This window comes from Sprattus sprattus, assembly GCF_963457725.1.
Source record: "Sprattus sprattus genome assembly, chromosome: 3".
NCBI lineage: Eukaryota > Metazoa > Chordata > Actinopteri > Clupeiformes > Clupeidae > Sprattus > Sprattus sprattus.
The window spans coordinates 43,177,419-43,191,581 of NC_137922.1; the positions used below are offsets into that span (position 1 = coordinate 43,177,419).

A 14,163-nucleotide genomic window follows, 5' to 3' on the forward strand; every position below is an offset into this window, starting at 1 on the left:
CATGGAGATCTATATCGAGGGCAATTGTCTTGAGCAGTCCCAAGGCCCTACTACACAAACTGACCACACTCTCTCCAGATGTCAGTTGGAGTCATCCAGAGCCCCCTTTACCTCCCGACCTCATTCAATCAGAATTTGTGCTTCTTGGCATTCATGAAGTGTGCTGTTCTGCCGTCCATGTCAATGATGTGAAATGAGACTAGAAATCAAATTGCACTTCCAAACAATAACTGCTGACAGGGCTATATTTTCATATTTAATAACTTCATGCCCTCATAGAGTCTGGATGAGATTCATGCTGGCAACCAGAGAGGTTTGGATTGATTTTTTTTTCCGTTAAAACAAATGCTGCCAATGCCATTGAATATTATTAAAATCTGAATTATGGATGGTCCTCAATAGCATGCATGGGCCATGCCAGTGGGTAAGCTGAGAGTGCGCTGCAGTTAAGTTAGGGGTTGTCCAAGCGAAACTCAAACTGAGATGAAAAAATAAAACACACACAAGCACACACACACTAAAGTGAACTTTAAAAGCGGCAACCACACAAAAATGGAGGACAAAAAAAAAAAAGAACGGCCCAATCTGTCTCTGCTTGCAGGATCTAGCCATAAAGATCCGCTTTCACCATGATCAATGCTCCTTTACAATCTACTCATTCCCGCTTCCATTAAAAAAAAGAAATAAATAAATAAAAAGAAACCTCAACTTCTAATTGAAGTCCGGCCCGAGCGCATTTTTCACCGGCGCCCTCTGACAGGGCCGTTCAGAGCGCCGCAGAGCTAATTGTGACCCTCCGCAGACGAGCAAGTCGGTGGCTGAGACCATCGTCCCCGCCGCCCGGCTCTCTCGGCTTCAAACCACTGGGGACTTGTTACCGCGGCCTGTCCCTGCCGGGAGACGTGAATAATTCACCAGCTCAGAGTGCCGAGAGCCCTTGTAGGGCAAAATAAGGATACCATTGTTTGTGTTTTTCCTTCTTTTTTTCATTTAAGTCTCCCTCTCCTATTAAGACCAAACGTGATGGGGGGGTGGGATGAGAGTAGGGGTGGTGGAGGTGGTGGTGGTGGTGGTGGTGGGGGGGTGGGATGAGAGTAGGGGTAGTGGAGGTGGTGGTGGTGGTAGTGGCGGGGGGGTGGGATGAGAGTAGGGGTGGTGGAGGTGGTGGTGGTGGTAGTGGTGGGGGGGTGGGATGAGAGTAGGGGTGGTGGAGGTGGTGGTGGTGGTAGTGGTGGGGGGGTGGGATGAGAGTAGGGGTGGTGGAGGTGGTGGTGGTGGTAGTGGCGGGGGGGTGGGATGAGAGTAGGGGTGGTGGAGGTGGTGGTGGTGGTAGTGGTGGGGGGGTGGGATGAGAGTAGGGGTGGTGGAGGTGGTGGTGGTGGTAGTGGTGGGGGGGTGGGATGAGAGTAGGGGTGGTGGAGGTGGTGGGGGGGTGGGATGAGAGTAGGGGTGGTGGAGGTGGTGGTGGTGGTAGTGGTGGGGGGGTGGGATGAGAGTAGGGGTGGTGGAGTTGGTGGTGGTGGTAGTGGTGGGGGGGTGGGATGAGAGTAAAGTTGAGGCAGAGGTTGCTGAGCTGTTCCCTTTGCCCGAATCCAATAACTAAAATACGCCCGGGCCAAAAAAGCACTGGCTTATTCTCCAAGGAGCTCACACTCAGAGCGCGAGACATAGAGAGCATCCAAACTCCTTCAATTTTTAAACCGGAAAAACACACAAACACGCACACACAGCGCAGACATGAATCAAAATATATAATGTGGTGCCCTCTTTGATAAGGCGAGACACACACATATGGGCACTTGTCCACACGCATTTTCCTCACATCTGCAGCTTAGCCGAGTGATGTCCGCCTAGCACAGCACAGCACAGCACAGCTGAGCCTAGCTCTGGTGAGGAGTACAACTCCATTTTTCTTCGCTCCGCTGGACAAATTAATGCCTTTTTGTGTCTGCTCCATTATTGACGGGTTTGCAGACCGAAGCGGAGACACAAGGAAATCAATTAACAAGGCGCAGAGCAAGATTCATCACAGGCCAAGCGGCAGCATAGCACAATCGATAGCTAACCAGGGCCCTCTCTCTCTCTCTCTCTCTCTCTCTGCCCCCCCTGCAACCCACCCCTCAGCATATTTCTCTACTGTCCCCCTTACTGCAAAACACTGCACCCCACTGAGCAACATCCCAATTTAGAGGCAGGCTCCACCTTTGCATGTCTATCGCATACTGGGTTGACAATATGTTGACAGACACAGTTAATTCAACATGTACTCAACCGATCAATACGTTTTCTATTTTTTTTCAGCCAATGCCGTCAAATTGACATTGTAACCCACTCGTATGTTGACAATGTCATGCATATTGTATGAAACGAACACTCGTGGATATTCATTACAGGAAGCAAACTGATTCTCCTCGTTTTGTACACAGATTCTGAAGAACCGTGAACAACAAAGTGGGAGTGAGACGAGTGAGGAGAGCAATGCTCTCAGTAGCTTTTCTTCCTCAGAGAAGTCGTCAATACATGACCTCATAATGATTTATACACACTCTCCCTCTCGAAGCTAGGTCAGAGGGAGCAGGCCGCTGCCAAAGACAGAACATGAGGTGCGTGACTGTTGCTCTCGATGGCAGACGATCACGATGCGATCATTTTTCTTCTCTCAAGGCGAGCTCTCCTCATTGATTTACGAATGAAGCGCCTTTTAATTCAAGCACTTCCTGCCGAATTTATTCCAGCAGTTATTGGACAGGGTGTCGCATGCTCCTCGGGCTGGATTAATGATGTAATAAACACATCTGTGAGGAAAAAAATATGTCGCAATAAAAAACACAAAAACGAAAGGGGCTGGATTCAGCCTTGGCAGAGTCACAGCCTCAGCGAATACGAACTGAAGGAAAGAAAAATGGCTGGACTGTCCTAAATGACCAGGTCAATGCCTGCAAAGGGCTTCACATTCCATTAAGTCGCGGGCTAGTTTGATGTCCAAATCCTGACCCTGAGGCATTCATGGCATGTACTGTAATGATGTACGAAAATACATGACGCTCGACATGGAATATCTCGCTGCCCTGCACGGTAGAAGGCAGCCTCCAGCCCAGAAAATTACCGCTAATTGGTCAAATGGTGCGTGGAATTCAGATAACAATCCAGTTGGGAGGCTTTTTTTTTACTAAAGGCTTTCTCTCTTGCTGTTGTTGTTGTTGTGGTTGTTGTTTATTCCCCCAGGTCACAATCCTCTGGCTCTGTTTATTAAGCCTTCCCTTTCCTCGCTAACCTCTCAACTCCTGTTACCTTTTTCACTGCCGCCCTGTAACTTTGGCGGATCGGTTACTCAGAGTCCACTGGTGACAAAGGGAGTGTTAAGCTGACAGGTGTGTCTTGACATCAAAGACCCCGGGAATATAGGAACTCACTCGACTCCCCCACCGCTTCCTCTCTCTCCCCTCTGTCTCTCGTCTTTCGTTCCCTGAGCTCCCCAACACTAATCTCTGTGTTCTCCATGTTATCAGAGAGGACCTTGCCTTCCTACAGTGCATAAGACAGGGGGGCTCGTTATAAGAAGGCATCCTGCAGCAGGATATGATAATGCTTTCGCTGGATTCCCGCTCCTTTTTTCTTTTTGTTTATTGTTGTTGAGAGCGGTTTTCATGGTAAACGGTAACTGACAGCAAAGAATAGGATTTGTGATCCGTCAAGTTTATAGACATGACAATTTGCGGCGTTTTAGCTAATTAGCTTACTTGGCATTTCAAAGGCAGGACATCCTCCATACCGCCATTCCTATTGATCTTTTTAATAGAACTGAAAGTTTCAGATATTTACCGAAGAAATAGTGCAGATGAATGATTTTTTTCCACTCGCACTTGCATTAGATCCTATTAGCAATTAAGGGGAATGGTCTCTCCTTTGATCAAAACTGGATGGGAAGTGGAGACTTTGCTCACTAAATCAATCAGTTTTTTTTGTCTTTGGCCTTAGATATCCCATTAAAATGGCCTCCTATTGATTACCTTTTCAGGTCTCACGAGGCCTACATGTGGCCGGGCCTGTAAGGAGGAGCTTCACATGAACCGAGGCTTTTAGGACCAGGTCCCATCGGACCTCTCAGGGTGTGGGAGAGGATTAAGGTCAGTTAGTCATTGTGTTGTTACGGGATCCACCAGCAGCTCTTTACAACTTCAGTGAACAGTGTGGGAAACGGCATCCTTTGTAGTTTTCTCCCACCACCATTAGTTGCCATAGTGGGCAAAACAGCGAAGACACAACCCACCAGGGAAAGCTGGGTGTGTTTAATGTCTTACAAAAAAAAAGATCTCTGGCAAAGCTATGGGACAGAGAGAGGTTCATCCTGTCCTCTGGCAAACTCCATTTTGTGTGAGCCTGGATATTATTGGGACCCATAATCTTCCCTCAGCCCCCCAAACTTTTCCAAAATGCATCTTTATAGAAACCTAGAAGAAAAACACAGGGTTGTCTTTTACAAGAACAAGCTGATAACCAGAACATTACAACACCACACCACTGTCTTCCACTGGATGCTCTCCTGTGTGAGTGAGAGCACACAGAGCAAGATTCTTTCCCCGAGCAATAAAAACGGGTGGTGGTCACGTGCCGCTTTTCCTCTCCTCAGTGCTGCATCAGCCGCAGAGGAGGCTGAGCAGGTTGTATATTAACCATTATTATTTCAGCACCGCTTCTAATCCACCGGTGCAACGCATTATGCCGAGAGTCAGTGCGACTCGTCGGAAATCAGTCCTTTATTGAAGCGCCGCTGGCTGGGGCTGTTAAAAACTCCACTGGTCCACTCCAGCGAAGCCCAGCTGTGAGTGATTACTGGGGGAGCCGGGGTGGGGGTGGTGTGTGTGTGTGTGTGTGGTGGGGGGTGGTGTGTGTGTGTGTGTGTGGGGGGGGTCGAGGGGTTCGGTGAGGTGCGCCAGACTCGTTGCACTCATTTCCTGGGCTCCTTCTTCTCCTATTTGTCAGAAGGGTGCTTGACTGGGGGGGAGAAAGTGCAAACAGACGGCCGACTGGGGGCCTCGGTTTGACATTAATATGCCGTCGTGTTCCGAAGCCAAATATGGAGATAATTTCGCTAAGTGTGTTCTCCCTCTCTCTCATTTCTCTCTTTATCTCTCCATCTCCCTCCCTCCCTCTCCTTGCTCACCCTGAAACTCAAGTGATTTAAAGCACCTGCTGCACACTGATGGTTCATTTAGGCTTGGAGTGCTTTTTCCACCATACAGAGGCCAGACTGCACAACAAAACAGTGCTTTTAGACATGAGAGCCCTGATATTTATACGGTCGGCACAAGTGACCATATGCAGCTTGAGTGTAATGTTGTGTGTGATCTGCATGCACCGACTAGAGCACAGACATACTACAAAACACACAAGATGGCAGCCAGTGATGTTGTTTTCCTCTCTTCCTCCCTCCCTCTCTCCCTCCCACCCTTCTGCTGGATTCATCTATTGATTTCAAAAAGAGACTGATGAGTGTAAGCGAGTGCGGGAGCACTTTGTTACTTTTAATACGAATGGGAATCAATCTCTCCCTGTTACCCTTGACCTTATCTCCCCGAAAAAACTTAAGCTCACAGGAGTTAGCCGTAGCCGCCGCCGCGCACCACCGTTATCTAAGCATCTCTCTCCAGCAGCAGAGACATCCACCACAGCACTTCGGTTTTTAAGCAGCTAGTCGCAGCAGCGCAGCAGCAGAAGTAAAAGCAGCGGCGGCGGCTGCAGCAGTGGGGTAGAGCCTGGGATGATTAAAAGGAGTCTGCTTCTCAAAGACGCCTTCCCAGGCAGGAGTGCGGCGCAAAGCAGAGTTCAGCGGAAGGGGTTTGTGCCAAAAGACTCCTCGCCGACAGCTTCCACTTCAGCCTGCTGTGTTCTAGCAGGGAAGAACAGCACCATCTACAGTATAGCCACTACATCTTCCCCTCTGTCCAAACAGCCTGACAGATCTCTCTCTGTCTCTCTCTCTCTCTCTATGCCTCTCTCTCTCTTTGTCTCTCTCTCTTTCTCTCTCTCTCTCTCTCTCTCTGTGTCTCTCTCTCTCTGTCTTTCTCTCTCTCTCTCTCTCTCTATGTCTCTCTCTCTCTGTGTCTCTCTCTCTCTCTCTCTCTCTCTCTCTCTCTGTCTCTCGATCTGGCTCTCTCTGTGTCTATCTATGTCTCTCTCTCTCTGTCTCTCTCTTTCCCGTCTTTCGCTTTCTCTCTCTGTCTGTCTGTCTCTCTCTCTGTCTCTCTCTCTCTCTCTCTCGCTGTCTCTCTCTCTCTCTTTCAAGTAATCCTTCCGTAGGTGTGCCTCGCCTCATCCAGTAGAATGCAATATAGCCATATTTAAGTCTATTTGTACACTAATCTGCACAGGTCTGGCGAGGGCCAGTGAATGGTGACCAAATGCACATGAATGAATGCAAATGTCACAGTGATGGATAGGAGGATGAATAAAAGAGCTCCCGAGACACAAAGGAGGCTGATTAACGCAACTATTTGCTCAGGCATCTGAAAGCATAGCTATAATTTGCAAAAAGGGGGGTCCTCGTGGGTTATTTAAAGACAGGTGGAGAGCAGTACTGAAGGGACAGGGCCTCGTTTTTAATCCGAGGCAGGCTCAGAAGACAAAGTTTGGAGGGTCAAGTTCAGATAGAGGTCGGCGCTTTCAGATCTGGGTGAGGATCTGATCATTGCAGACAGAGATTTTTTTTTTCTCCACCTCGCCAGAGAGTGGCAGGCCCAGGGCTTCTTTCAGGCACTTGCATGATTGAAAAGTCTGAGATTTTGAAATTGCAGTACTCAAAGAAAAAGCTGTGTGTATAAATATCTCTACTGTACCCATGAAACTAATTTGTCTGTCTCGCTCACTCATCTCTCACTCACACACACACACACACACACACACACACACACACACACACACACACACACACACACACACACACACACACACACAGACACACACACACACACACACACACACACACAAGCACTTGCATGTGCGCAGTGCACACACACACACAGCTGTTTGTGAACAAATGTACCTCATCCAAACTACTAACTTAATTTCAAGCGGATTAAAGAGCTTGCCTTTCCTTCACCGGGTGTAGACACATGGAGAGCTAATTCTAACAAATGGACATGTAACCTAACATTGGAGTTCCCAGACATAGTTAGACATATGGACCCAGATTTTTCCTGGTTCTTGGCTTACCCGGATAAAGGCAGCAAATGTGTCTGACAAGAAATGGCCACACCAGACTGCTTAATGGTAACAAAGACCCAAATAGATCCCTCCCTCTCCCTCTCTGCTCGGGCAATATCATGTGGCCCCTACCTGACACCATGGGAGCCAGGCGGAATATATCGGAGAGGCGGCTGCTCGATGGCTCGTATGGAGAGTCCTCTACGGAGAGCAAATCATTTCCTGGAGGAGAAGAGAAAGAGAGAACAAGAGAAAGAGAGAAAGATAGAGAGAGAGAGAAAAAAAAAACAAAAGCACACAATAACAAACAACTCAATTAACATGCTGCAGCGGAGAGGCCCTCATCAGGACGAGTGGCTGTTTCGAATTAGATCCAGTTAGTGGGAATGGGAGCATGTTTACTGACCAAAAAAAAAACAGAAGTCCCTTTGAGCTCATTTTTTCCTCATCTCCGCCATAATCATTTTGTCCAGATCTGCTGCACTGTCCTCTCAGTTGAAGCATGATGTCACATTGACTCTTCACATTATAATGAGCAAACATGCTCTAATGTTGAGGCCCAGCAATTTGTCTGTTAGGCATCTCTTTAATGTCCGTGCTTCTTCTACTTGATAATTGCCACAATATTGTGAGGTGAACTGTCTCACTCAGTACAAAGGCAATTATATGTATACATACTTGGACCATGCACATAATCAGTTTTGAGGGTTTGTAAATCTTTCTAACAGTAACACAAGTTATGGCATACTACTGACACACTGAGGGGGAGCCTTTTTTAACATCAGGAGAAGCATTTTCTGGCCAATAAATGTGTATCATTACAGGTTTGATAGACACGCTTCACGCTTGTGTGTCTGAATCTCTCACCTAAGAGGTCTGCAATGAAAATGATCTATAGTTATTACGATGAAGGATGAATTTGGAATAAGCATGTGTTTTCCAGTCAGACTTTAGTACCTTGCAAACTCTGGTAGATACTCCAGTAAATACGCAGGCAGTTCTTTTCTTTCTTCATGCCCCTCTTGCACTTGCAGTTGTACAGGGGGCTTTGTTTCACAGCGTCCATGGCGCTACGGCACTCGTCCTGCGCGTCGGCTCCGGCCAGCATGGTGTAGTTGTCCGTTAACTTCCCCGACACGCACTGCCTCATGGTGCGATACTTTGAGCTGCAGACATACTCTCCCAAACACTGGGCGTTCGCCTCTACACAGTCCAGTCTGCCGTTGCGCATTCTGTCCGACTTGGTGGAGGATATTATATCTGTACAATGATAATAATAAAAATATAATTTATCAAGCAATATATGGTGCATATATATTCATTAATGTATAAACTACATCACATAATCTGTAATTCAGATAGTTGAAAGTATCATACAGGCTACTGCCTACTTGCAAATAAGCGACCAAGAACAGTAATCAGCCTCCAACGCCTTATTATAAGTCAAGAAAATAATTAATTCAGTATTTAAAAATAGCGTCACATCAATGTGACAATATATTATTTGGTGAACCACTATGGAATATCTGCCAATTCACCATACACTATCAAGCTTTAGAACAGCATGATGTTAAATTCCTTCAGTCTCAAGATAAAATGTGTTTTACGTCGCTGGTCTTAAGCATGTGATAGCTTACAAATTTGTTGGGTTTCAAAACTAATAGAGTATAAATGGTTAAAAGGTTAATACTAAGAGAGAGTAAATTAGTTATTAGAGAATAATAACTTGAACGGTAACCTACCCAGAACAGGCAACATGATGTATAAAGTTGCCAGAATCATTATCGCTTTCTTGTTTAGATTCCTTAATAATATCCGATGTTGGTTTAAAGGTTATGAATCATTACAATTCCGATTTTCCTCGTAAACCTTGTGCGCTCCGATTGCTCATCATTCAAAAGCAAATGACTGCTCATACTGTAGATTACACATCCAAACCGACTCCGGCAAACGGGACTTCTTGAAATGTTCCGTGTTTTTGGAAAACACGCCCCACGTTTTAGGTCTTAGAAATCCAAAATTACTTTGCTATTAAACAGACAGCAAAGTAAACCTGAAAATGTATTTTGCTGGAAAGACACAAATAACTGTCCGTAGCGTTGGAACTCTAGTCCGCTGTCCTTTCATCCAAAGACGTACTGGAATCGGCGACTCTGGTGGCTTCAATCGCTTTAGATAAGCTTTCTTCTTTTGACATTAAAATATTGACTTAACAGTCAGATATTCCCTTTTCATACAGAACTATGACAGCGAAGTGGTAACCTGGTCTTTTGCCGCCTGCAGCGTGGTTGTCCAAAGGGCACTCAAGTCCGTGTGTTGGACCGTGCGCGTTCTCTGCGCAGAGTTTGGCTACGGCGACGCGCCTGTGCGAACAAGAATGTTGGGGGTGTCCAGCCGAGAAGATGGTCACAGATGTATTGTATGTGTGAAAAAACCTTCAAATGTATCAGCTGTCAGAGCACCAGATAGAATTAGAAAATGACCAGTGGCTCATTTGGTTTAGTGCGCCTTAAAAGTGAGTGGGGAAAATACTCAAGAAAGTCCTGACATGAGATGGACCCAGATGTTACGGACAAACAATGGTGCAAGTTGTCCCCGTAACACATGGGGAGGTGTCTCATGTCAACTCAAGCACACAGTGCACACCTTCTACGAATTGCCCCAAATCATCCGACCCTGTACATGTAAAATGACGTCACGACAAATAATGGTTACGTACAAAACTAACACGGTCCACTGATGGGAAATCAACATCTATTATTAGAGCTAAAATGCTCTGCATAATTTACTGTGAACATCATTTGGAATTCTGATTATTGTGTAAATGTTGTTTCCTTCATTATAAACAGTTGCATGATCTGGTTGTGGGAGAGTAACCAACAGCGTCGCCTGGCTGCGGGTGTCTAATATGACAGTCATCCGTGATCCACTGGTACAAACGGGACTGAATATATTTTGTTCAAAAATATTTACGAGATGTAAACTAACAGTTACGTAGCCTACATGTTCACTTTTTTTTTTTTTAGAAAACCTTACCCCTGACGATGGGGTTGATGAAAGAAGCCTTTTTCACTTCTCAAATATGTGCTTTTGTGGAAAAAAAATTGCATCCTCATTGTTAGGCTATGTATTTATTATAAATTAGATTCGACAGCTCTCTTTTGGTTCCATCAGGACTGCCCTGAATAAGCGTGAAATGAGTTATTTAACTGTCAAAAGCGATGAAGTATAGTTGCGGAACAATTCCTTTAAGTATGATATTATTACAAAGATAAGCATAAAAAACAATTAGTATTTCCCTACTGAAACAAGACCTGTTCAATCAGTATTGTTTCCGCATTTGATAATCTCATCACTGGGGTTACACAGATAGATTTCTCTGGTTGATGAAATGTCACCAGCAAATATAAGGCAATCTAAACTATGATCCAGTGTTAAGAATGTGCTGGCAGTTACTCTTGTCAATTTAATGCAACATTTACACTGAGATGACAAGGTCAACGCAATGTCAGACAGATATTGACATTTATCTTACATTTACATTGTGGTTTCCCCTAGTGGGTAGCTATTATTGACTTCAAAGATATCTAATCACCCATCAAGCAGGGTCTTCTTTAAGCAAGGCAAGAAATGCCTGGGGGCGCCCAGATGCCACTGATCCTTTGAAAGAACTCTCTCCTCTGCTAGTCTCTCACCTGCTAAGGCATCTAAAGCTCACAACATCGCAGATAGGCCCATGGCAGAGTAGCCCATCCTTACCTGAACCCTAGGGTGCATAACCATGCTCTACCTCGTCCTACTTACAATGTATTATGTAAACAACGGCTCGAAGCACGCCCTGCCGTATCACAGTTCCACATGACGCCTTGGAGTGGATATTATTTCGGATAGGCAGGCAACGCAGTTGAGTGTCTTCGCTGCGTATCTCGGCGAAATGGAGGCAAACAGTCGGAATGATGCATGGCCTTTTCCAGTCCAAATGCATCATGCACCACACACAAAAAGAGAGTGTAGGGGATTGTGGCTGTTCATCATGGCTGGGCACTTCTACCGACTGCCACTCATTTTTATGATGAAAGCCTTCCCAAGGCTGAAATTCACATCCAGCCGGCCGCGCTGCTAGATGGGAAAACATTAGACGGAGGACATTACAAAGAAGGGGGCCTGTGAGAGGACGGATGCTCTGAATTGCTGTGCCGTGAGTCATGGACAGTGTGCAGCGAGCGATTTTCTTCTGAGGTGCCCTTCCGGTGAAACGACTTTAAAAAGTGATAGTAGAGGGGTATGGGTCCATAAGTGTGTGTTTGTGTGTGTGTGTTTGTCAACTTCAGGTGGTTGGCAAAGAGTGGAACTTCTAGGGTGTGAAGATTGCCCCCAAAAAGCTGGTTGCTGGGAGTGATCTCATCTTCAAACTTCTTTTTCTTGATAACGCTTCCACAATCAGAAAAGGCATCTCTCAACGGTGTTGACTTAGGGTCATTTCGGGTGCCAGCTAACGATTTGGACCAAATGCTCCCGTGGCTGGCCAAAAAAAACCTGATCCAAGGGGTTTGGCCTGGGTGGGAAATTAATGGACTAATGCTGCAACACCTTTGAACTCACACATTTTTCAATTGCCTCAGATGCATTTCAGTCAGTGCTTGTCAAAGCATGACTGTGCATTTAAGCATTCCAAGCACTACACCATAGGTGTCTTTGTCAAGACTTGTCACTTTGGAATAGAACATTTCTGTCACTTTAAAGAAGAAATACTGTTCTACATTCGAGGTGCATTAAAAATCTTTTTCTTTAAGGAGGTTTTCTGAAAGCTTGTACTGTTTTTATTGAAGCAATCCTCATTGTAGTCAGGCAACAAAAATGATAGGAATGGTGAAACTATCTTGTTGAGTGCTGAAATGTAGTTGAATGACATTAACATTCAAATAAAAAAGTCTATGAAGTCTTCTTTAGGATCTTAATCTTGTAACATCTGTTTTCGGGGGAAAAAAAGCTTAATTTCAAGCTACCATAGGAAAGTTATTTTTGTTTGACATGTGTTCCAACAGTGTATCTTAATAACAAGCTATCCCCAGAGGCCTGTATAAACCAGCCCAGTCCGTGCAGTGTTACACAGAAAGTCCCTCTGATTGTCATTTTTTTTAATCAAGGTGGAATAACCAGGTGGAATAGCGGGGTGGGGGGTGTAGACACACACACACACACACACACACACACTCACACTCACACTCACACTCACACACACACACACACACACACACACACACACACACACACACAAACACACACACACAAACATCAGTTTTAGTAATGTGGTCTGACTTTGTTTTATGTTAGCATTCAAATGCCACACCCAATGCTAAACTGCACAAGCTTTGTCCACCAAAGGCATTAGCAAAGCACAGTATATTAATATTTGATGGGTGTGTGTTGCTGGTGACACATTCACAATCTTAGTAGCTGTGAACACTACACATAACAAATAAACATGTAGGAATTGAGCTTTTATATGAGAAATTTTATGGTTACAGTTACACGCCAAAATTTAATTTGTAGATTTCACAAAAATCACAACACTTCAAGGATCCTGAAGGATATGGACAAACACTCATGTTTCTAACGGCTCATATATCTTACATTTGCACTTATAGACCTTCATTACTTAGTGGGACTAAAAGCACTGCATTCATTAGTCATTCTTGCAAAAATGTGTTTAATTAACCACCGTATATAATTTCAAAATAACAAATAAATGAGCACACTGTGGAGGAAGACGCAAGGGTACCACTAAAAACATGGCCTACATGCATAATATTGAAACATTGACCTCAGATCAATTTTATGCATGTTTGAGAAGATATTTACAAACATGTAAAAGAATTAAACATTTTTGATTAATCTCAAATCACTTATTTTAGCGTACGGTATCGCCGTGATAAATTATGAAACTGCACTGCAGCAATCTGGGTCTGATTAAAAAAAAGTCCAATCAATTCTCACAGTCAATGTTGCCAGTAAATGTCATTATGAAATAACTCCCCCTTTCAGAGCGCCGGTCTTCCCTCACGCTAATGTGCCTCGTGGCAGTGGATCAAGCCGGGGCCCGTTCAGATGCGGCGGAAGGACTTTGACAAAAAAATGGCAGGCGCTGACAGTACTGATGGATAACTGACTTTAACAGCTCAATCAATCACTTCTCAAGTACCACGCCGTACATCATTCAGAGCGGATTTGAGACGCACGACTGGACGGCACAAGTGTCTGATGGCTTTTGGAACTCTTGTGATTCTTCATGGCCTGGGTTTCAGGTCCGGTCGGTTCTACTCACGCCCCAGACAGACATGCTGTTTGTCTACTATTCGTTTTACATTTAAGAACCTAACAATGGTCCTTTAAATAGGAAGTGAAGTGACAGTGCGCGGAAGACAATGACTGACATATTGATGATGCTGATTTTTTTTACCAGTTGACTTACTTGTTTAATAAAGAAAACGGCCGATGCCATTGGGCAAAGTGGATCGATGGGGTGCATAACTGCAAAATCAATAGCGGATTTCCGTCGGATTTCATTAGTAGGCGACTGTAAGGGAAGACCGCTAGCAGATCTCTGCACAGTAAATTATGTGGGTATACAGACACTTAGTCTAGCGTGTTAAGAGGCCATCATGCATTAAGAGTTTAATTTATGTGTTTGTTGTGTTGAGCGCCAATATAATTAGTCAAATGGCAGTCTACGTACAGTAATAAAAAGCTAACTAATTATGTTAACATTTCTGGAGTGGGTCAACATGGAAACGATTACAATGCACCGCTTCAGCCTGTTAGACTGATGAGGCTCAGGGTGGAGGGACAGCATGTGCTGTCCTCTACAAGCTGAGCTGGCTGTTTTTCTTGACTTTTCTGGTGAAAGTGCCTCTGTACAGCACTATATGGAGCTATAGAGGAATCCGTTATCAACATCAG

The 14,163-nt window shown here is 45.0% G+C and overlaps 1 protein-coding gene across 1 annotated transcript in view; it reads right to left on the reverse strand.

The window, feature by feature from the left end:
- gfra1b (gdnf family receptor alpha 1b) overlaps positions 1–8,985 on the reverse strand; it is a gene marked incomplete at both ends in the record, with an annotated part of 29,740 nt that extends 20,755 nt beyond the window's left edge. Inside the window, 3 exons of the mRNA XM_080836027.1 lie at positions 7,336–7,425; positions 8,161–8,463; positions 8,946–8,985. Of these exons, the coding sequence (XP_080692153.1) occupies positions 7,336–7,425; positions 8,161–8,463; positions 8,946–8,985 (433 nt within the window). The remainder of the gene's footprint in view (positions 1–7,335; positions 7,426–8,160; positions 8,464–8,945) is intronic.
- Positions 8,986–14,163: the final 5,178 nt, after the last annotated feature.